At 44.6% G+C, this 25000-nt stretch overlaps 1 protein-coding gene across 4 annotated transcripts in view; it reads right to left on the bottom strand.

Annotated features, from left to right (window-relative positions):
* Positions 1-25000, bottom strand: part of srgap3 (SLIT-ROBO Rho GTPase activating protein 3) — a 196403-nt gene that overhangs the window by 130028 nt on the left and 41375 nt on the right. For all 4 annotated transcript variants that reach the window (XM_063215336.1, XM_063215337.1, XM_063215338.1 and 1 more), the window contains exon 2: positions 9837-10032. In XM_063215336.1, coding sequence (XP_063071406.1) covers positions 9837-10032 — 196 coding nt within the window. The remainder of the gene's footprint in view (positions 1-9836; positions 10033-25000) is intronic.

Here is a 25000-nt window from a genome sequence, read left to right as displayed (position 1 = left end):
AGGCAGACAGAAAAAAAAAAAACAAAGCAGTGGAGATAATATGTCCTTGGCATAAGGCAATGATGTTCCATGTGAATGTCAGCCATGTGCTGTTATGATAGCCGTGCTTGTGACCAGTGGGCAAATTGAGTTTTGAAATAAGGGCAGTCACTTTTTTCTACTCATAATGGTCAATATATCATTCTATTGTATTCCTAAAATAATATAGAGAGAACGGACATTGTAACTTAACAATAAACGATCGGCCCAGCCGTGGCTCAAATGGTAGGGCACTGCACTTTTACACCGGTATGTTACTGTGCTGAATTTTTTTAAAGTGCACAATGCTGTAGTTACTGTATTGAAATAATTGTCTTACCAAAACTTTAAACAAATACAAAGTCCTAAATACTGAGCTATATCGGCATTTACAGCTTAAAGCAGCTAGGAGAAGATACAGATTTGTCCATTTGTCTCTCCTCGCCTTATGTCCGTGTGTTTGTGTGTGTGCGTGCGTGCGTGCGGACGTGTGTGTGTTGCGCCCATCAGCAAACTTGTGAATCACTCTCGGCTCTACAGAGACAATGGGCAGATGAAAATGCCAGTTGAATGAATGATGATAAGAGACCAAAGGAACTGCAGCACACCAACCTGTGTGTGCGTGTGTGCGTGTGTGTGTGTGTGTGTGTTTGTGTGTGTGTGCGTGCGTGCGTGCGTGCGTGCGTGCGTGCGTGCGTGCGTGCGTGCGTGCGTGCGTGCGTGCGTGCGTGTGTGTGTGTTTGTGTGTGTGTGCGTGTGTATTTACTCCCCGCAACAAAGAGGAGCTGGAGGAGTCTGCTTCCCTGAGATAGTGAGGAAGCTTAAATGACCCGCTGGCCCCAGACACGCACGCACGCACGCACGCACGCACGCACGCACGCACACACACACACACACACCTACCGTATCTCACCTAAGCAGGTGACAATTTTGGGGAAGTTTCCTCTAATCCTCTCAAATCCATGTGTCTGCTTTCGAATTGGCTAGGAATTAAGGTGCCCAGGTGTAGGACTGTGGTCTTCATTGCAATACTGCTGCATGGATTTATTTTCTTAAAAATTACTGCAGGACACCTACGTACAGATTCATTATTTATTCAATTAATAACTACATTCAGTTCAATCAAATTAATTTGTACATCAAGGGGTTAAAAGTGTAGGTAGTTAGGTAGAGAGCAAGAAGCAGGGGGGGTTCTGTTCAAAGATGGCACTGCCCTAGCCAGGCCACACCCTCCTAGTGATGCACTTTCGGCGGTGCTTCTAGTCAAGCTAGGAGCAATACAAATATCGTTTCTGAGCTCTGGAGGAATCGGGAAACCCACTTTGTCGAGAAGCAATAAACTTTGAGCAGCTCCAACGTCTCTGGGTAGATATGTATTCAAGGCCGTGACATGGTTTATAAGCAGACACATTCTATTGGGACTAAGAACATGTTTGATTTAAACTTCAGCACAGCCTTTTCTGGACTCGACCAGTAGCAAACCGAAGGAGGCGGATTAACCAGGCCGTTTGCTTTAGGTCAGACCAAGTCTCAAAGAAATTAAGTCGATGATAATCAAGCTAGTTTGCTGCTGTGGCCATGTTCACCGTGTGCTGTAGGCCTTTTTGACAATGACAGCCTGTTATGCAATAGATTCACAGTATGTATGAAATACACAAAATATTAAAAATAAGAAATATCTCAATTTCTGCTCATTAGGGATATTCACTGTAAGGTGCAACAACAAAGTACATGATATAAAGAAGATGTAGTTCAGTGTGATATATTTACAATGATGAGGTGAGCTGATAACCTCTAATTGAAATCGCCAGAGCAGTTTATTTACATGCTACAGAGTCCTTCACTAGAGATGCTTTGTCACACACAATTGGGTAGACGTTAATGCCTGTCATCGGGCTGTTGTGTTCATGGCGTTTAGGGCATCTTGAGTCCAGCGCACATAATGAAAGTGTCACACCTAGTTTGCCATCAGGAGGCCGGTGGTCATTGTGGCAAAGCCACTAAGTTGGTACTTGTGAGCACGTAAAATGTCCACCATCTTGTCAAGGACAGGTTACTGCACTGGCCTACTGGGCCCAGGACCAGGGGCCCAAGAGTCAAGGGGGCCCTGAAACCTAACCTTCTATATTTCCATTTTCAATTTGCTTTAAAATCACTCTTTTAACAACTGTATTTTTGCATTTTCTTGTGGGACTACCCCCCATGCCCTCAACAACCTATACTCTCACATGGGATGTAAAACCCCGAATCATTTTGGAAAATAGCAACACCCATGGAATCAGACCTTGGCGCCATTGATTCCACCATAATCTGCGTTGCTATTTCTAGTTCTGTCTTTCTCTTTCTGTCTCGGTCTGTCTCTCTCTCTCTCTTTCTCTCTATCTCTCTCTCCCTCTTCTCTCATTGCTGCTCAGCTCGGAGCTCGGAGCTTCCAAACGATGACCATTATCATAGGCTCCATTATGATATTTGCAAGACAGAAACCAAGACATAATTATATTGAAATGACCAGAATGTCAAATAGCCAAAGCTTTTATGGCTCGCTGTCCATTTTCAAATGTAAAATATAGCCTACTGCTATGATTCTGAGATCCTTCAATGCTGTGCTTTTTAATGTACTCTACTGTCCAGCTTTTCTAAAAAATCTTTGAGCCCTGTATTCATACGAGGCTTTGGGACATCAGCGGAAGACACAGTCCAGGCTCACAGGGCGATTATCGGGGGTCAAGAGAGATGAGGAGGGCAGGCGTGTGGTTTTACAGATAAGCTAGTGTACTGAGGAGGGGACAGAACCAACCCACACTAGCATTTCAGACATGGCATTCATCCAGAAAACAGATGCAGAGGACGCACAGTGGGACACAGACTGGCAGGCGGACCACGAGAGAGAAAGAGATCAAGAGATCTGAACAAGAAAGGAGAGCGAGAGAGAGGGAGAGAGAGAGAGAGAGAGAGAGAGAGAGAGAGAGAGAGAGAGAGAGAGAGAGAGAGAGAAAGACAGAGAAAGACACAGACAGACAGACAGACAGACAGACAGACAGACAGACAGACAGACAGACAGACAGACAGACAGATGGACAGTGACAGAGATAGACAGCGTGACAGATAAATAGACAAAAAGAATTCCAGAAGGGAAAATATTCTGCTTCATAAACAAGTATGAAGAGCAAATGTGAAATGTTGACAGCCATGGAAGGAGACACAGGAGGCAAACACAGCCACAGTGTCTTAAACGGATATGGATGCAGAGAAGTCAGAGAGAAAGACAGGGACATGGAAAAACAGTCATAAGGAGAGAGAGAGAGAGAGAGAGAGAGAGAGAGAGAGAGAGAGAGAGAGAGAGAGACAGAGAGACAGAGAGGGAGGGAGAGCGAGAGGGAGAGGGAGATGAAGAGGAATATATGGGGAGGGAGAGGGAGAGAGAGAGATGGAAAGAGAGAGTGATGTAGAGAGAAAGATATGGAGAGAGCACTAAACAAAAGCCAAGCAGCAGCAGCAGCAGCAGCAGCGGTGGCGACGGCGGCAGCAGCTCCATCTCCAGCTGGTGGTCATGACGACCGGCCGGATTGGGCCCAGGGGGCTTCTGCAGCCAAGCAGCCCGTCGCCACGGCAGCAGCTGGCCTTAATTACCCCGGCCAATCCCCTGCCAGCGCTGCTGGGCCTCCGTGAGCCTCCTTGAGCCTCCACAAGCAAGCACTGCCGTCCCCTCGGCAGACTATGGTGTCATTTATACGAGGACGATTGCGGGGGAAAACGCCAAAATATTTGACTAGAATTGCCTTTGTTTACATGTCAACCCCGTCATCTGGGCCATACAACACGAAAATGAAGACTCCTTTCAGAGTGGGGAGTGTTGAAGACAATCCGGGTTGCGTCTCCATTTAAACAGCAAAAAAAGCTAAATGTGTTCAAGTTAGGGTGACCAGATTTGGGTTTGTAAAAAGGAGGACACTTTTTTGGGGGGGGGAGGGGGGGGGGGGGGGGGCATCGGTGTATCTGTGTATCTACAGGTATGAAAGTATATATGGGTATGAGGTATGATAGTAGGCCTATAAAGTATCAACGCATCCAAAATGGTCATTTGTTTAAAAGCCACTCGAACTTTTGGGCATGCACATTCATTTGTCTATTAAATGACAATTAAAATCTCTTCAGTTACGCCTATAGGCCTATCACATAATTTGTGTGATCATATGATGCAGAGTGTGCCTTTGTTACAATCCTAGATAGTAGGCATAACACCTATATTGGAGTAGCTTAACAGCATAACAATGCAGCTCCAATTTCATAGGCCTATTCTAATTTCTGCATTAGGTTTTTAAAAAATAGATTCACCATCATGTAGGCCCATCTCAGCCATTCCCCACAAAGATGAACAGTATTAGGCTATATAACATTGGAAACTAAAGATAATAAAAAACATTTGTGGTTTTCAACTGAATTGATAATGAAGTTCTATTACGCTACATTTTAGGCTTAATATGTTTATATTAATATATTAATAGGCTTATATTATGTTTATGTTAATATGTTTAATATTATTTATATTATAGGCCTATTACTATGTTACCTCACAATTTACCCCTCCACTGTCATCCATTAGGCCTATTTAGCTAGGCTAGCCTATTTGTAGTGGCATGGTGCTCAGAGGTTAGCAATGGGCACTGCAGCCATTAAAAGAGGAACTGGAATTTTACCTACCATTAATAAGCTAACCCATACAGCTTTATCAATAACTGCAAAGGCAATAGACAGAAGAAGAAGCTGATGAAGAAGAAGCTTAATTTCTTAACTCAGGAATGAGTCCTTCTAGCTCCGAGAAATTGCTTTTGCAAATAACTTGGAAATGACAGATCATGAAAGAATTTTTAGGTTAAGTCTTGTGACAAGGTGTAACAAAACTTGTACCTCCCTAAATGGTGGATTTGGTGGTGTTACTAGGCTTACTCCTGTGTTAGATTACCTTCATACTTGGCTTCACACGCGGGATTTTTTTTTCAACTCCACCGCGAACGTGCATTTGCGTTTCTATCGGCATTGCAGTCCGCAGAACCGGCAGGCAGATGCGCTTTCGCTTGTAAACATGAGGCGCACTGGTTAGTCCCCTAGGCTACTTCTTTCGGACACACGGTGCGAAGTGGCTAGATTTGATGAGAAGGGCGTGACTAATTTGTGAACGGTAGAGAGAAACCTGGAGTGGAGTCAAATGGAACGGAGTGAAAATTACAGTGCAGATGAATTAGGTCTATATTTCAGGCAGTCCAACAAAATCCCGGATATTTCTGAAATTCCCCCCGGACATTTTTTTAGGTCTCAAAAGTAGGACATGTCCTGGCAAAACCAGACGTCTGGTCACCCTACGTTCAAGTCCTATACACCTTTAAATCACACTTCCTTAGATTTTTACATTTCAAGACCACAATGACTGGGCTGCCATGTAAACGACACTTTACTCTCGGTAATGTCATAGGAATGTTGTTATGATGTAGTTGAGTATTTTCAGCAAATAGTGAATAGGCCCGCCGGCGACACCATCTGCACTAAGAGGCTACGTGTCTTACAGTATGCTACCTACACTATGCAATGCATGGATGACTCTGACTCTGACTCTGATAGCCTCAGATGGGAGATAGAGAGAGGCTTCAGTGGTTGAACATGTGGACTGTGGCCTCCGATTTGGCCTCATGGTTGCCAGTATATCTGTGCCCCAACCTATTTGTCTCCTATTGCTGGAGCTGCGCACCTTTCTTAGACTATACAGGCACATAAACAAACCTCTCTCAGCAGCTACACGACCTCTTCATTAGTCCAACATCTTTTCATTACCGCACACTAAGGGTGATGAGGCATGAGACAGCTCTTTTATGTCCCCGGCTAATAACAGATGCTGCCTTTGACATCTGTATTGAGTACGACGCTGCTGTGAGCCATAAAACATACATAGTAGGGGTGTCACGGGATGAAACTTTTACCTCACGGTTGTTGTGACCAAAATTGTCACGGTTTTCTGTATTTGTTGTGTAAAAGTTGTGTTGCATATGTTTAGAAAGCATTGGTAGTCCAACACAAATGGAAATAGTTCCAAAAAGGTGTAAGGAATGCCCCTTATATTAAAAAGACAAAGACAAACCCATATCAAAACCCCACACAATACATTAATTGCTTGTCACTCTGAAGTTATGAGGCAGAAATGGGCACAGTGTGGACTTTTTCATTATAGAAATGAATTGGTTCAGCAATTCACTATAATTCCAGCTTTGACATTAGGTGTTAGGCGACAAAGTGTGCCTCTGCGGCAAAATGACAAGACTTGAATGAGAGGTTGGAAAGGGTCAAGGTTTTACAGAGTACGGTATGGTTATCTGGTAGGGTGCGTTATTATTTTGAATTTAAAGTGATAAGTATTATTGTCAGCACTTTCTACCGCGGTTTCACAGTATATCGGTTATCGTGACACCCCTAGAACATAGTATATCATCCACACATCCACCTAATCAGAATGCTAGGGGTCTTGAGCTGTCACTGAGCAGCAAAATTCAGAACAGTTTCAAAATATTTAATCTTGTGTTACTGTGCTTGATAAATTCATATTGTTGCCCAGTCATTTACCAGATATATATTTTTTAAATGCGTATGATCCTTTGTGGACCTCATGGCCATTAGTAGACCTAGACGAGACTGCATTAGCATTAGTTGTAGAGATACTTTATTGTTCCATTTATCCTGAAGGGATTAAAGGGTATTACATCACACAGACAAGGTTGCATTAGCAGACCAGGCTACATGCAGAGGCAAGGCTAAATTAGCACACAGGTCTACATTAGCATAATCTTTTTACAGGAGGGCATCGGGTTAGCTGCGTGCTACTGCTGCTGATGCTGTTGCTGTTGTTGTTGTACCCACAGGTAGGTGGAAGGCTGTGTGTGTGTGTGTGTGTGTGTGTGTGTGTGTGTGTGTGTGTGTGTGTGTGTGTGTGTGTGTGTGTGTGTGTGTGTGTGTGTGTGTGTGGTTACATGCTCCACTGCTGCTATAGTGCATACAGGTAGCTGGCAGGTTGCCGTGATTGAGTGCTGCCCATTGATCTGTCTTCGTGTTAGCCATGGGTCATTTATTAAAAACACAGGATCACTTATTGGGATGCCATGTTATACCAGGAGGCATTCTACCTGCAATCAACCAGTGTGTGTGTGTGTATTTGTGTGTGCTTGCGTGTGTATGTGCGTGCATGTGTCCACCGGTGTAAGCAAAGTCTCCAGTTTATTGAGGAGTAAAATGCTTTGGAAGCAGGACGGTTGATTAATCAGTTACATTTATGACATAGCTATAAAACTGCATAGCACTGGTATAGCTGAAATAAAAAAAATACCCTGTATTTGCACACAGAAAATCAGTTAATAATTGGACCTTGGAAATTGCTTCATGCTGCTTTAAAGTTGCATGCACACAATTCTATCCACCGCTATGTCGGTCAGTTGGTTGGTTTGCTGGAAATGCAATGTGTGCAGGTCTGATTTAATTCGATTTGATTTTATTACCAAGGAGGTTATGTTTTCGGTTGCGTTGGTTGGTCTGTCTGTCTGTTTGTCTGTTTGTTTGTTTGTCTGTCTGTCAGCAGGAGATTTTGATAGTGATCCTGATCACGATCCGGAACCAGGACCTTTATAAATATTCTTCACCATTGCAGGATAAGTTGAATTTTGACATTCGACTTTCTAACTCCACAAAAAGAAGGCAGAAAGACTTGAAAATAAATAGGGTGTAACATAGCCAAATGTTATACCAAACAGCTTCCTTGCCGGAGGTCTGCATTCTCTGAGTGCATTTCTAGTTTCAGATGTTACAAGACAGAAATCAAAAGCCACTCGGTCAAAATTACAAATAATATAGGGAAAAGAAAACCCACTTAATACGCCTGAGAAGGAGTGGGAAGAAGTGTAGCTTTTTAAATCCCACCTCTACACCTTCAAAATATGACAAATAATGCGTCATAGGCACCTCCAAGGCCTTCAAAACTACACTATACAAGTTACACATACACATACACCATTGTGAACACCTAAGAAAAAATCTAAAGAAAATAATGTAATGCGGCAATACAAAGTGTGAGCGCCAGACTAGCAAACAGTCTAGTTTGACAAGTCCATATGGGAACTGAGTGAGTCACAGAAGCATTTACACATCCATACATGTAGTCCATACTGTGTTCACAGTTACTGCAAAGCTGCGGGCACCTTTGGAGAAAAACAGGGACTTTGGAGAAAAACACAGACTTTCACAGCCACACAAATAATTAGTCACCCCAAAGCACACACATTATGTGAAAATCTGTAAACAGGTCCAGCCCACGCACTCACCCACACACACTCTGTTGGGCTGTTATGCACACTAATACGAGCAAGATGGCTCACACACGTTCCCCTTGCTGAAAACAAAAAAACACACACATTATGCACATACACAGTACACAAGTACAAAAGTGCACTCACATAAGCACACACGCACATAAGCACACACGCACGGGCGCACACCAACCATCAGGCACATTGCTACCACCCACATAGTTGTCTGCAAACTCAACTTGCCACAAACACCTTGCACTCTATGCAAGCACTCTGTTGTCGCCTCCTGACAAACTCCCTCACAACACATCCAGTTTGGCTCCAAAAAGAATCACTCAAAAGTTGTGAGAACTCTTCCACTCTAATGAATGACTATGCACTTTAAAAAACTTGGTTATTATATCTTTCATTCTTGTACAGTATCACTGATTGAGTGCTTTGTTTTTAATTATGGATAGCGGCACACTGAATAACCATCGCAAACATTATTTGTCATGGTTGGCTGACAGTTGTCTCTTTTAGAATTGTTGTTTATAGTACATTTACCTAGTTGCTGTTTATAGTCGTTCATTCACTGTAACTGCTGTTTATGGTTCATGCAATTTGCTATCCCATTATGACAATTTTACCTTTGCATTATATGACCAGGCTTTTACATATGCATATGTAGTAGTCAGATCCTTTACAGTAAGTCATCACTTCCTGGAGGACTGGGTGATACATTGAATGTGAATGCAACAGATGCAGGTCTATAAACATCCATCTGTGATGAAAACACAAGCAGTGTTGAAATGTTAGTCTGACTAAGTGTCTGATGAAGTTATTTCTCACCAAATTGGGAGCACCGCCAAGCAAAAATCTACTAAGCTCCCTGTGCACTAAACTCCTTTCTGTTGCCTGATAGGCTGTCCTCCTGAGGATCACCTGATTGAACAGGCATTACATTACATTACATTGAATTACACTCAGTTGATGCTTTTATCAAAAGCGACTTACCATTACTTTGCTGTACAGGCTATGCAGGTTACAGTCCCTGGAGCAGTGTGGGATTAGGTGCCTTGCTCAAGGGCACCTCAGCCATGAAGTGTGGTAGGGATTGGAAGGAAGGACAGGATCTAGACCTTCAACCATCTAAAGTTCATCTCCTTTACTGTAACCAGTAGGCCACGGCTGCCCACGGATACAGGATTGATGTGTGCGTGCATGTGTGCGTGCAGGTGTGTGTGTGTGTGTGTGTGTGTGTGTGTGTGTGTGTGTGTGTGTGTGTTTGTGTGTGTGTGTGTGTGTGTGTGTGTGTGTGTGTGTGTGTGTGTGTGTGTGTGTGTGTGTGTGTGTGTGTGTGTGTGTGTGTGTGTGTGTGTGTGTGTGTGTGCATGTGTGTGCGTGTGCATGCGTGCATGCTTGCACACATTTGTGTGTACTATGAGTTCCCCTGAACCGTGCTTGCTTGCAGGGCCATGAGATGAGAGAAGGGCTTACTTGAACTGCTGGTGTTCGCGGGAGCTGCGTATCTTGGAGGAGAAGCGCTCGGCCAGCTTCTCGAGGCTGCGCGAGTACTCCAGCTGGATCTCGGCCTTGCGGCGGAAGAACTCCTGCAGATCCTGCAGCAGCTGCATGCGCGCCTCCGACTGCTGCTCCAGACACTTGAACTGCTCAACCAGCTGGTTGCGGATCTCTGCAGAAGAGAAGATGGGAGGAGGAGGGAGAAGAGAAGAGAAGAGAAGAGAAGAGAAGAGAAGAGAAGAGAAGAGAAGAGAAGAGAAGAGAAGAGAAGAGAAGAGAAGAGAAGAGAAGAGAAGAGAAGAGAAGAGAAGAGAAGAGAAAGACAGAGAGAGAAACGAGAGAGGTTAAAGACGAGGGAAAAAAGTGCAGCGCCATACGTTTACTACCATTTAAATCTATATGGAAATGGACCATAAAACAAATATCCCAGGTGGAAAAAAACAAGGCTGTGCCTTTCTTTCATTGCATGTTGGGAGTGAAAGTACCTTCATTGGTACTCTGTATCGGCAGGTGAAGACATAAATGTACTTGTACTTGTACCCGTTCAGATCCACAAACACGATCAGGATCCAAAAAAGCACATGTCAGGATCCAAAAAAGCACATCTAACTGTTCTACCGGCTGGTTACGAATCCCTGCCAGGAGAGAGATGAAGAAAAGGGGGGCAACAGGAAAAGAGGTTAAGGATTAATACCCCTTTGTTAAGTCATTATCAGATTATCAGATCTAAAAAAAACACATTAACCTTAATTGCTGCACCAGATGGGAGAATGAATGAATGAATGAATGAATGAATGAATGAATGAATGAATGAATGAATGAATGAATGAATGAATGAATGAATGAATGAATGAATGAATGAATGAATGAATACACTATGCCAGAAAGAAATAGAATATCAGTCTTGCTCCGTTATACGGGTGCAATAAGGAGCATGGGCTAGCTAGACCAAACCTATGTCATCAACATGCAATAACACCTCTGCACACAAGTCTGTTGGATATTGTGTGGGTGCTACCCAGTGACTGACAGAAGAAAGTTTTCAATGTTCTAAAAGTTTGGTCACGATACATGACCATAAAACCTCAGCAAGACCAAACATCACACAAGGGTGCTTCCAAAATACACACACACCCTCGTCCACATGCTCTCACCCTCTCACATGGCTGGGCTGAGGCCTTGGACGCCACATGTGAGTGCACAGCATGCTTGGTCTAGCAGGACACACAGTAGAGATGGGATTTATGGGTCCTTGACAGGATCTGGATCATAGTGGTTCGTTCCTTTCAAGTAGCCGTTCAGAAAAACTGTCTCTTTTGAACGGTTTTTAATTATTTATTCAGTGTTGAGGAGATAGTAGGTTATTTTTTGACTCTCTAGATCATTTTGGTTCCCATCGTTCACTTCTCGGAGCCATTCAAAAGAATCACATTCAAAGGCACTCAAAAGAATGTTCACAAACATCACAACCCTAACAAACATGATGGCCCATGATGGCATGATGGCCCAGACCGGTGGAGTAGACAAAGAGGTTGGATATATAATAAGAGGAATCGAAACACGCCCACTCAATGCAAAAGTGTGTGCTCAAAATTTGGTCTCCTAAGGGGGCGTTGTCCCTCCTTCTTCTTCTCTTTTCGTGGTATTTGCACAAGACGTGCGCTACCGCCATCTACAGCGCTAAGGGGACTCCATTTATTCTCTACCTCAAGACTTTGAAGGTCTCCTAATCGAAGGTCTCCTAAACGAGCGTTCACCCGACGTAAAGTGGATACCGGAAAAGAACCCGCCTGCTTTATCTCACTCTCATATACGATTCTCTGGAGTAGAGATACCACAAACGTTTCACCAGAGAGAACACAGGAAGAGGATGAATCCTAGAATCTCACTATATCTGGTTTCACGTCATCCAAAGAAGCCTCTACTGCTCTAACTTGGTGATAGGAAAAAATCCAGGAGCAACCGTCGGTCTACGTATTGCCAAATGGCCATCCTCATTCATGACATGTTCACTGTCTGAGTGTAGGGGTGTAAATCACAGCCTCCATCGCAGCCTCCATGATGATACGATTCAATATCGATTTCCTAAGGCAGTGATTCGATTATTTTCAATACTTAAGGACCCCACGATATGACACGTTTTGGTTCAATTTCTTCCTAAGTAATTTTCCACTTCTATTATGTTATGGAGCTAGGGCTTTGGGCAGGGGCCAGTGATTCAATTATTTTCGATACTTAAGAATACCCCACCATACGATACGATTTGATCACCGGTCATTGATCAATGAATCGATACATATCGATTATTATTTACAACTCTACTGTCTGGTTGGTTGCTAAAGCATTTCCTCTGGGAAAAACAAAGCTAGTAGAGTTTCTTGACCTAAGCTAGTGCTGTAGCAACAGCAGGATGCGATATTGAGTGGAGGCACAAGGGAGTGCTCGGTGGCGCTGGCCGGGCTAGTACAGACATGACTACAGCTCTGTCTGCCACTGACTGCCCTGTCAAGAAGACAGACATTGATCCTCAGGATTGGATGAGATGATGCTGTGCCCATCCACACTCCCCAGAGAAAAGACTACGAAGCAGAAGACCAGAGGTGTCAGTTGAAAAGTTCCATTGCAAAATGGTGTACAGTATATCCATTTTGGAACATTTTGGGAAATTCACATTTTCGTACAGGGCATTCTATTGCATTATGTATAGGCTTAAAAAGTATGTTCTCAAAATATTTGAATGACAAGAACTCACACATACTAGATGATAGGACTTCTAATAATTTCCAACAATAAAATGTATGATTCCTGTTATGTCCATTAAAATAAAGGCATTTTAAATACAAAGAATTGCTTTGGTATTCTTCAATTTGTGAACCAGCAGATGGAAAGAGCATTAGATATCAGCAGAGAAGTGAAAGCTGAAATCACCTGTTGAGTGCAGAGGCAGAAGACGACATGCCACATGGCCCATGCTGAACCTAATACTGACACCTCTGTAAAATATATCTTCTCAGAAGATAAGCACAACCTCACCAGCTAGCTAACCACCTCTCCCACCTCTGTCAACTATCTCACCGAATTGGGCTGTTTAGGATGGCCGTCTGCGGGTAAAAATGGCATTGGGCGGGTTTTTCTGTACATTGATGGCCATAGAAATCAGTAGAATTTAGCTCAAACTGGGCTGGATTTAAGGCCACCAAGCAATTTTCGGGCATTTTTTGGGCTGGAAATCATCAGTCCCATCTGGCAACCCTCGCCACAGCTCCAGTAGCTGTCTAGATATCCCTCCCACTGAGTGAGCAGATTAAGCAACTGATTAAGACCTCAAGACAACGGCATAAAAATGAATGTGGGACCATTATGAGGCAATTACTTCACATTTGCTTACCAGGCACAAGAAATATTCCCTTTGTGCTGTGTGGATTTAGCCTAGAAATCTAGACGCCCCTAGTGGCCGCAAAATGAATTTGCTCCCGGCACAGCTTTGCTGTAGGGGTTTTTGGCGCGGCCAGGCTAGTGTGGATTATCATGTTCTCCATCTTTAACAACACAGCAGAAAAAAATCTCATTAACTCTGGTGGTGGATATCCTTAGTGGTTTCCATAGTGATACGACAAGTGTCATCATCGTCATAGCCACAGGAAGAGAGGAGGGAGAAGAGATAGAGAAGAGAGAGAGAGAGAGAGAGAGAGAGAGAGAGAGAGAGAGAGAGAGAGAGAGAGAGAGAGAGAGAGAGAGAAAGATAGAGAGACAGAGAGAAGCTTCCTGGCATTTCCACCCGCACGGCTAACAAGTAAGAAATGTGACATGTCACAGGTGCTCAACGTCTGCCTCTCAGGAAAACGTGGCGATCAATGTGGCTTCCTATACCACCGCAGGCAGGCGGAGAGTGGAAATCACACTCATTTCATTCAGCACCATACCCTTTCTGTATTCTCTGTATTTCTCTGTCTGTCTTTCATTCAACGCTTGAAACAATGACCCCGTTTTCTATTCCGCACTATTTGTTTCTCTCCCTTTTCCATTCACCACCTTCCCGAATGTGTTTTCCCTCATTGTTATTCGGTGCCATACTTGCGCACGCCTTTCTGTTTTTTCCCAGGTTGCATTCCGACTCGGCTTGCACTATCACTTGCATCACCCTTTTCACACCTATTTTTAGCACCTCGCTTGTGTGTGTGTGTGTGTGTGTGTGTGTGTGTGTGTGTGTGTGTGTGTGTGTGTGTGTGTGTGTGTGTGTGTGTGTGTGTGTGTGTGTGTGTGTGTGTGTGTGTGTGTGTGTGTGTGTGTGTGTGTGCGTGCATCATGTGTGTGCATATGTGTGTGCATATGTGTGTGCATATGTGTGTGCATGTGTGTGTGTGTGGCGTGCCCCTGTGGTTCTTATAAGTAGGAGAAGATGGAATATGGCTGGAGGCTATAGAGTAGACTGGACTGTGCTGGGTGAGAAACCCTGTGGTTTGGACTCCCAGAGGCAGGAAAACACAGAAAATAACCAGAACCAACTCCACCCACTTCACCTGTTTCTCTTGGCATAAAAAAATTAAACCCATTTTCAACACAACCATCCTCCTGAACCAACCATCCTCCTTTTTTGCGAAGGAGAAATTAGGGAAGATTTGCTCATCACATTGATTCCTAACCTAACCACTGATTTTCCACATAATTACCCCGGAACCCTTAAATTACTCACATTTTAATCACCGAAAACAACAATAATCGTGGCGGCCATGCCTTTAAACGACATGCTCTTCGGGGGTTAATCACTTAGAAGCAATTAGGGGGTAATTAACTGTTAGGGGCAAAAAATTAAAGCGGAAATAGAAATGTCTTCTGTACCAAGGGCCCCAAATTAGTGATTTTGTGCAGTGACAAATCGTGATGAATTTGAATATGTTCAAGGGATTTATTGAAATATGGGTCCGCTTGCTTCTTTCATTGCTGTTGCTAGGTCTTCCGCCTGCTTGAACACTCATGCTGTGTATTCATGCTGCTTTTTACCCAGCAGAGCCCAAAGACGGGTAGACTAGGAAGAAGTAAGCCAGTATCTTTCACACACGCGCACACACGCACGTACGCACGCACACACACAAACACACACAGAACGCATATCAGTGTCCGTTAAGGTTGTTTTTTGGTTTGTGTGCCTTAGTCATTCAGGCAATTCACACACACACACACACACACACACACACACACACACACACACACACACACACACACACACACACACACACACACACACACACACACACACACACACACACACACACACACACACACACACAAAATGCACACATGTACACATCCACACACACACACACACACACACACACACAGACACACAAGTTTGTGTGCATGGCTGAACATGCTCACTCACTCACACGCACAACACAGGCAGTCTGGAAACAAAGACTGGCCTATTTTTCCAAGGGAATGGCTCCTTGGCCCAGTTCTAACTGAAGAGAGCCCTCTTAAAAACACCCAGCATTCACTATAATCACAGGTCAGAGGGACGAAATGCCACAGTATGCTGTATATCTCTGACCCCTGACTGACTATAAAATGGTAATGATAACAAAATAACACAAAATAATAAAAATAAAATGCCAAAATGATGAAAACAAAGCACATCTGCCCTCAAGGGCACTAAACAGCTAAGGATGAAGAACAGGGGTGAAATCATACGACTGTGTTGCTGGGGCAGAGTGTATATTTAATAAGTTGGCACTCTACTGTAGCTTTCTTCACAGGAGGAATCAAAGGGCCCTTTAATGCCACATCAAAGCAGCAGCAGGAAGTAGCATTCCTCTGCTTCCTGTTTCAAGTGCTCTTCAATTGTTGGGGTTAGATGTGGCGTGTGCATGGAGGTGAAACCACCAGAGACACAACAGAGATGACAATAAGGATGGGAGGAGTGAAGCTTGCTGACGAACGTGTAATTGAAGGTGTTGACTTCTTTTCCCTATGGATGTCAACTCTCTCTCTCTCTCTCTCTCTCTCTCTCTCTCTCTCTCTCTCTCTCTCTCTCTCTCTCTCTCTCTCTCTCTCTCTCTCTCTCTCTCTCTCTCTCTCTCTCTCTCTCTCTCTCTCCATCTTCTTATCAGGAACAGCAGAGCTGCCACATCTGGCCTTGGTACAGCAGGGGGTACATTAGTGATTAAATGACATGCTAACAACATGTAAAACATGAAAAAGTGTAAGTCAGCCTGTCTACCTCAGATTGCTTTGTTTTGGAGATCTGAGCTTGTGACTCTGTGGTTGTTATCATTCATGTGGAAATCAAAATTTGAATAAATACAATAAATAAATAATAGGACCAAAATTCAACTAAATAATAACGAAAGGAATTGCCTCGTCCACCCAGTGAGCTACATAAATTAAGCAGTTAAGCGCCTAACGATGGCAGAGGAGAAACCCACTGTGCGTTGACATGCTCTTTAGTGCGTATTTTGGTCAGTCGACCACGGCCCACGGATAAATACAGACACCACAAGGGGGTGGAGAGAAAGAGAGAATGAGTGAAACATTGGGCTGAGAGAACGTCAAAGAGGAGGAGACGGTGAAGGAGAGAGAGGGAAGGAGAGAGAGGCTTGAGGAGGGAGGGATGGAGAGAGAAAGAGAGAGAGAGAGAGAGAAAGAGGGAAAGAGAGAGAGAGAGAGAGAGAGAGAGAGAGAGAGAGAGAGAGAGAGAGAGAGAGAGAGAGAGAGAGAGAGAGAGAGAGAGAGAGAGAGACAGAGACAGAGAGAGACAGAGAAAGACAGAGAGAGAGGGAATAAAACAGTGTTTTGGGCTAAAGAAAATAAAGTCTATGATATTACAGTCGGGGAGGTAAAGAGAGAGGGGGACGTAGAGAGACAATAATGGCTGGAGGGAGAATGAAACAGTGGCTTGGATTACAGCAGTGCTTCTCAAAGTGGGGCATAAGCCCCCCTGGGGGGCGCGGAGGCATCTTAGGGGGGGCGTGTGACATCTAATTTTGGATTATTTCCTGTCTCGCCAATAAGTCATCTTAGGGGGGGCGTGTGACATCTAATTTTGGATTATTTCCTGTCTCTCCAATAAGTCAATAAGTTTAAAGCCCTCACCAACATTATATGATTAATTGTCATGAATTTGTACTCGACTGCAGTCCCTCTTTGTTTAATATCACCAGTCACTTTTCCTTTGATTCTGCGCAACGATCTCAAAATCAGTCTGCGCGAGTAGGCTACCGCTGTTGCTTGGGGGGGCTCGGAAGCATTCAGACCCTCTGAAGGGGGGAATGATGGAAAACGTTTGATAACCACTGGATTACAGGAAGGTACTGTAAAAGCCATGATGTTATGTTATGTAGGATGGCACTTTTTTCCATCCTGTAATGTTGCCCCGCGTGCCCATTGCCCTGAACAGCGCACTACAATCTCTGGTTAACCACCCATCCCAGCCCTCCACTTCAGAAGCAATGTGGCCTCTTCTCTCCTTCTCTTCCTCTCACTCTTTCACATACTGACTCACTCGCTTTCTCTTGCCTCCACACTCTCTCTCTCTCTGTTGTGGCTTAAGCCCATATGACATACTGCACAGATAGCTCACATATTTGGGTACAAAACAACCCTCAAAAACCATCTGCACACACTGAGACCTACTAGCCTTCTCTCTCTCTCTCTCTCTCTCTGACTTTTTCTCTCTCTCTCTCTGACTTTTTCTCTCTCTCTCTCTCTCTCTCTCTCTCTCTCTCTCTCTCTCTCTCTCTCTCTCTCTCATTACCTACCCTACTGTACTCTACTCTGTAGCATTCCTCTCCAAGCTTCCGTTGGTTTTCCCAGGCTGGCCGTCGGCTGCCTTTCATTCCTTTTTTTCTCTCGTTTCTGTTTCTCGCCTGTCTTTCTTTTCCTCTCGCCTCCCTCTGTCCCCTCTGGAGGAGGTGGAGGAGGAGAAGAGGAGGAGGAGAGGAGGAGGAGGATGAGAGGAGAAGGAATGCCCTAGAGAAAAAAACCTGACACTGCCTCGTTTGAATGTCGGGCTGAGTTGATTATTTTTTCTGTTTGTGTGCTTCTTTTTTTGTCACAGCAAGTCATCAGAAAAATATATTTAAAAAAAAACCAGAGTTTGCGCATGACATTCAGCAGCAGCAGTAACAGCAGCTTTGACAGGCTGGTTTGCGGGGGGAAAAATAGGTCACGAGAGCCGAAAGTGTGCCTCGGTCTGAGAGAGAGAGAGAGTGAGAGAGAGAAAGAGAAGGCATGAGCGTGAGCAACCTCAGAATTATTCAGGATCGAGCCCACTCCGAAATTCCATTCAAACACATTTGAAGCCGAGGCCTGTCTCTATCTTTCTCTTTATGTCTCTGTCTCACTGTCTCGCTCTATCCCTGTCTCTCTCCCTCTCTCTCTCTCCCCCTCTCTCTATCCCTCTGTCTCCATCTCCCTCTCTCTCCCCATCTCTCTTTTTTCTCTTTTTTCTCTCTTCTCTCTCTCTCTCTCTCTCGACTTCTGCTCAGTAATTCACATTTCAAGCCAAGGCCCGAAGCCTCATCTCTCAACGACTATGACAAGACTGTAGAGTGTTCTAGTTCGCATTTCCCTCATAATACCGATTCCCCTCCACTCTCCACTCCACAAAGGAGAGCTCGGCTGACGAGAATGACATTTAAAAGGAATACCCTGTGCTCACATATTTCTTTTTTTTCAAATGGTATCGTTTAATGGACCTTTTGAGAGGCCTTTAAATGATGACAGACTCTCAGTGGAGAGGACCAAGGTAAATCCACAAACCCACCCTTCACACTTCACTTCACACCTGACTATTGGTGTACGATTTACTACACAAACTAAAGCAGTTAGGCTTTAAAAAAATAGAAGTGCTGATGCCCATGTAGTAAAATGTGTTTATTTGTACATGATCTACTGTAAACTAGACTGTATTATATTGCATATCTATTTCACAATATCCTGAATATTCCTGTATATCTTTGAATCAATATTGTGTACAGTGTAAAGACAACAAAATTGAACATACTCTAAACGCTGATCTAATCGAAAGGCTCTCACTGACTGCATGTACGTATTGCAAGTTCTTTGAGTACCACTCAAAGGGATGGCTGCTTCCCACTCTAAAAAATGGCTTAAGACCAATTGGGGAAACTCCCATTGCCATTGTGGCACAGCACACAGTGTTCACTGCACACAATGAAATTACATTTATGCCTCACCCGTGCAAAGGGGCAGCCCCAAACCCAAACGTCACCCCAAGGGAAGAGTGCTGAGGGACGTTACAATGCTCAGGGTACCTCAGTCATGGAGGGTGATGGGTGAGAGCACTGGTATTATTCCCTCCTCCAACCTGGCGTGTCGGGAGTCGAACCAGCAACCTTTGGGCTTCAAGTCTGACGCCCTATCCGCTTACCCATGGCCCATGACTGCCCTTAGCCATTCACACGCAGGTACAGCAGGAACAATGACTGCCGAGATCACAACCATTGACATCCTGTTCCCAGCTTATTCTTGACACCATTTCCCTAAAATCAATTGAATGCTAATTCACGAATGATATCAATTAAAACCAGAAAACCAGGAGGTAAAGGAAGGTCAAATTATGTGCTTCAGAATCACCCTCCTAACTGACATTAGAGAGAAACACCATCCTATCAGCGTGGGGGGAACAGGGATGAGCTGGTATGATGCAATTTCTAGAAATGGCAACACAAAGAAGTGCAGTGCTATAATTGGCTGAGGCTAACAGAGCTAACCAAAACCCAGACTCCCCCGCTCAGGGGCGTAAGCAGCCAATTTTGGGCCCTTTGTACAATCAGCTCCAATGGACCCCCCCCAGCCATATATATATCTATACATAAATAAGACAAAGTGTTGGCCCGCGGTACACATGGGGCCATGGTAACTCAGTCACACCTTACCACTCTGTGCGACACCCCTGCGCTCACAAACACCCACAGGAGGACGGCACGGCGGTGACAGAAGGGTGTGTGCCATAACAGTGCTGCCGAAAATAAACAAGAGAGGGGCTAATTAGATGTAAGCTGTGGGCCTACTACACTTCAAATGAAGGCCTATGATTTAACCCCCACAAGCCCCTCGCCTCTAACGTCTAACGTCAACACCGCTTGCCTATGTGCAACAACACAGTAATTATATGGATCACACACACACACACACACACACACACACACACACACACACACACACACACACACACACACACACACACACACACACACACACACACACACACACACACACACACACACACACACACACACACACACACACACACACACACACAGCCCCTTGACCGGCTGTTTGGGGACAGATTATGACTTCATGGGCCCCTAGGCCAAAGAACAAGAAAGCCCCCCCAACCCCCATGGACTTTTTGGTGTTTATCGAAGATGTTAGAGAGCTTTTTTTGTTGGGGGTATGAGGGTTTCTGCCCTACGAAAATGTGAAAATACAGCAGTTAAAAGTGCAATTTGAACACAATATGAGAACATAAACATAGAACAATAACAAAGATTTGGGGCGTCAGGGCCCCCTTGGTTCTTGGGACTCTGGGCCTGGGCCCAGTGGGCCCACATGTAGTGATCTATCCTTGCTGTTTGGGCCCCTCTTTTGTGGTGGTACATGCGGTGGCACCCCACCCCTCTGCTCATACGACACCACCCTCCATAGATGACTAGGAACAAGGGGGCGGATGCTTGGGGAAGGCATGTTTTGCGTGCGTGGGTGCGTGCGTGCGTGCGTGCAAAGACTGGGTGACCAGAATAAAGGCTCTCACTGTGGGATCCTAGCGGTCTGCAGTCCCCCCACCACCATCACCATCCACAGACACACATCACAGACACGTGGCCCATGTCAAAACCAGCACTCTGTTTTTAGATAAATTAGGAGGAGAAGGACATGAAGAAGTGAAGAAAAAGGGCATGAGAAGAGAAGAGAAGAGAAGAGAAGAGAAGAGAAGAGAAGAGAAGAGAAGAGAAGAGAAGAGAAGAGAAGAGAAGAGAAGAGAAGAGGAGAGGAGAGGAGAGAAGAGAAAAGCTGAACTGACTACGCTAAAAATGTAACGCTTGCACCGAGGCATTAACGTCCCACACTGGCAGGAATCACATGGATAAGTAGCATGCAATCACACCACAATGTTTACCACTTTTGGCTCCTTGAATAAATCCAGAACCATCTCAAAGCAGACACAAACAAACAAACACTTATCGTACAGTAAACACCCGTTTGGCTCTTGAGCCAAAGGCAAACACTGAGCACCATTCCTGGATTATCATCGTGTAGTAGACCGACAGTACACAGCTCCGTCTTTATCACTGTTAGTGTTGACGAGTGATACCTATGAAAAATCGGTGCATGTGTTGTTTGTGTTAGGAAGGCAAAAAATGCCATAGCTAGCATAGCTTGACGCGGGGTGTTGGGCCTAACCCTTTTAGCTGATAGCTGATGGTAGAGTGTTATACATTACATAATGTTACATTACATATTACACTTAGTTGGCGCTTTTATGAAAAGTGACTTACAGTTATTTACAGAGCATTGGTTACAGTCCCTGGATCAGTATGGAATTAGGTGCTTTACTCAAGCGCAACTCAGCGATGGAGTGCGGTACTAGGGAGTGGAAAGGTGGAACTCGAACCTGCTACCCACAATTCCTAAGTCCATCTCCTAAACCATTAGGCTACGGCTACCCCAACTCACGTTTGTTTCCCATACTGGAGTTGCTGAGAACTGATCTGATAGCAGAAGTGAAATTCAAGTGAAACCCCAGCTGGGAAACTCCAACTCCCATTGACATTCTGACACAGCACACAAGGAAATTGCATTCATGCCTCACTCATGCAAGGGGGCAGCCCCCAATGTCGGCCGGAAGGGAGCAGTGTGGTGGGACAGTACCATGCTCAGGGTACCTCAGTCATGGAAGAGGATGGAGGAAGAGCACTGCTTAATTACTCCCCCCACTGGTCACAAGGTCGAACCGGCAACCTTTGGGCTACAAGCCTGTCGCCCCTAACCGCTTACCCATGACTGCCCATCTGAACTGCACTGATGGACTGAACTATTCAAGAAGAAGACTTTGGTTACATAATGGATGCTAATGGATGAGAGAGAGTGATGTCTCTCTCTCTCTCTCTGTGTCACTGCTTTATGTGGTGAAATGTGCTGTGCATCACCGCTCAGACAGCTTGGGGTTTATGGCTTTATAGCTGTGCATCAATCAACCACCACTCACCCTGTTTCTAAACGCCTTCCACATATTTTGCATTTTCCGGCAGTGTTTGTTTGTCGAGGTTGAGTGTGTGTGTGCCCCTGTGCACATACAGTACAGCATGTGTGTGTGTGTGTGTGTGTGTGTGTGTGTGTGTGTGTGTGTGTGTGTGTGTGTGTGTGTGTGTGTGTGTGTGTGTGTGTGTGTGTGTGTGTGTGTGTGTGTGTGTGTGTGTGTGTGTGTGTGTGTGCGTGCGTGCGTGCGTGCGTGCGTGTGTGTGTGTGTGTGTGTGTGTGTGTGTGTGTGTGTGTGTGTGTGTGTGTGAGAGAGAGAGAGGCTTTTAACTGCCATGCTTTGCGTTTTTGAGGGGCCATGGGATGGCAGTGCTGTCACCGAGCCCAGTGTGTCCACTCCACAGCCATCAGGAAACGGCATGATGTGAAAGGACCCTTTGTCTGACCAGCTCCCTTCAACATTATTGCTGAGACGACTTCCTCCATGGATGTGCAGCACGAGGCATGGAAATGTGCCCTGCCTGTCTGCACACAACAATCACGCCATGATGAGCATAAAGAGCTGGCCTCTCCGTCGGACCACACCCTTAGACGATTAGCAAATTGCTATCGTGAAGAAAAAAGCATCATTTATTTAAGGTCAATCACCATGATCAGCCATGGGTGGGCTTAATCAATCCCCTGAATCATTGTCACAGCAGGCACATAGTAGAGCATGGTGATTAATCAGTAGCAAATTGGGATTATGATGAAATTCATTTGAAGTCAATCACAATGAGCACCCTTCGGCATATTTAATTCAGGAATAAACCCTGAACCCGATACCAATGTTCACATATAAAAGGTAACAAATCAACTGTCAGTTGTGTGGCAATGTATGTGGCCGCTGAACATCGAAGCAAAATAAATAAAGTCAGTGTGAGAGATATGTAGTGCCGTCAAAGCCATGCTTCCATTTAGCTGCTTTCAAATTGTCAGTATGAGGAAATGAATGATCTTAAAAGAAAAAAATCAATATGGGATTATATGAGAAAATATATCATCGTTTTTTTTATGCCATATCATCCCTCCACTCTACCCAACTGACACCCTCCTGAGCTGAAGGGAGGGTTCTTGGGAAGCATGATAAACCGACAGACTCCAAACAGGAAGTCCCAGATATCAGGTGACATTTATTAAATGTCACTCATGCTCATCAATAAATGTGCCCTGAATGTCACTTTAGGCTGGCAGTGCACATCAGCACCTAACATTAGGACAATACACACACACACACACTCACACACATAGACACACATGCACGCACACACGCACACATGCACGCACGCACGCACATGCACAATGAAGTATAATGACAACACATTGTCATGCACGTGTTTTATGTTAACTGCTCCTGCATTGCTCTTGTCAAAAATATAAATTACACATTATTATATATCATATGTTATTATTATTTATTATATGGTTGTGACGTCATCTGTCGAATGCTCCATTCATTTCAACGGGGCTCCCCAACGTTCGGACGTCTGTTATTTTTCGATAACGGACGGGTTGGGCTATAACAGACCGCTGTCAATGGCAACAAGACTTTTCACTGCTAAAGCGACTTTTCAACAAGACTCTAATCAGCTGCTGTGATAGACAGCACCCGTTGTCCTGGCTACCGCTGTCAATGGCAACAAGACGTTCACTGCTAAAGCCACTGGCTTGTATACAAGTCAGTGGCTAAAGCGAATGTTTCATATCACTCCGCAGGGGTCCGGTCTTTTGTCACTCTAATCAGCTGCTGTGATAGACAACACCTGTTGTCCTGGCTACCTAGCTGTTGCCTAGCGGTGTTCCACAAACGGCACTGTTTTGTTTTGCGCAGCAACAATCTTAACATTAAATAGGTCTAAAGAAATGTCCCCGCCATGTGTGAATCATTTAAGTATATCCATATAATAAGCGGGTTAACTTTCGGCGAGTCGGTCGCTTTGTGGAATAGCAGCACGCGTCGGGGTCTAAAGATTCTCTCTGTCGTGCTGCTATTCCACGGTAGCGACCTTCTCGCCGAACGTTAACCCTTACATAATCATATTATTTGCTTCCTTTTTGGTGAACGCAGAAACCGATAGACACAAAGTCAGTAAAAGGCCAGTAATTGTAGACTGCAGAATATAATAATGGAGTTCACACAAAAAAACGACCCCACACCTATTAGTGACCACAATGTCCTATGGGCTGTCGTGACACGCGAATGATAAATGCTATCTCCACCAATCAAAAAGCGTGCAGTCTTTTGTTCCCAAGCTCCTGCCACATTAGGCCGTCATTCAGACAGACTGCAGAGCGTGAGATAAGAGCAGACACTTCTGCCTGACCAGGGTTGGACTGGTCATCTGGCATACAGGGCATTTTCACAGTGGGCTGGAAATCTTTAGCGCCGGGTGCTGTTGCTGTTTGTTTTTTTTCCCGTCAATTGCGGTGGGGAGGCCCATTGGTTTATCCTAGGGCTGTAACGATACACTCAACTGACAATTCGGTTTGTATCACGATTCATGACCTACGGCTCGATACACCCCTCGATTTTACATTTGCCAACATTCTATTCTTTATGAATAAAAACTATGATAGTTCAAAGATAGAATAGGTTACAAGAGGCTACAAATAATTTTTAAAAGATTCTATATAATAATGATGATGCTTGGAAGCACTATCACTTCATATCATGTGGTTGTTTTCTGGGCAGATGGGTATCAAAACGTTAAAAGGGCGTATCACGATACTGCCTCTTTGTATGACGATACAGTATCGTGACTCTGTGTATCACAATATCGTTACAGCCCTAGTTTATCCTATAATAAAGGCAGCGGCCTGAGCTTAATCGTAATATCATAGAAAAGCAGAGGGCTGTGTGAAGGGCCTGGTCTCTACCAAAA

This window comes from Engraulis encrasicolus, chromosome 14, assembly GCF_034702125.1.
Source record: "Engraulis encrasicolus isolate BLACKSEA-1 chromosome 14, IST_EnEncr_1.0, whole genome shotgun sequence".
In the NCBI taxonomy this organism is placed as follows: domain Eukaryota; kingdom Metazoa; phylum Chordata; class Actinopteri; order Clupeiformes; family Engraulidae; genus Engraulis; species Engraulis encrasicolus.
Note: the sequence above shows the minus strand (reverse complement) of the source record. Positions and strands in the feature narration are given on the sequence as shown.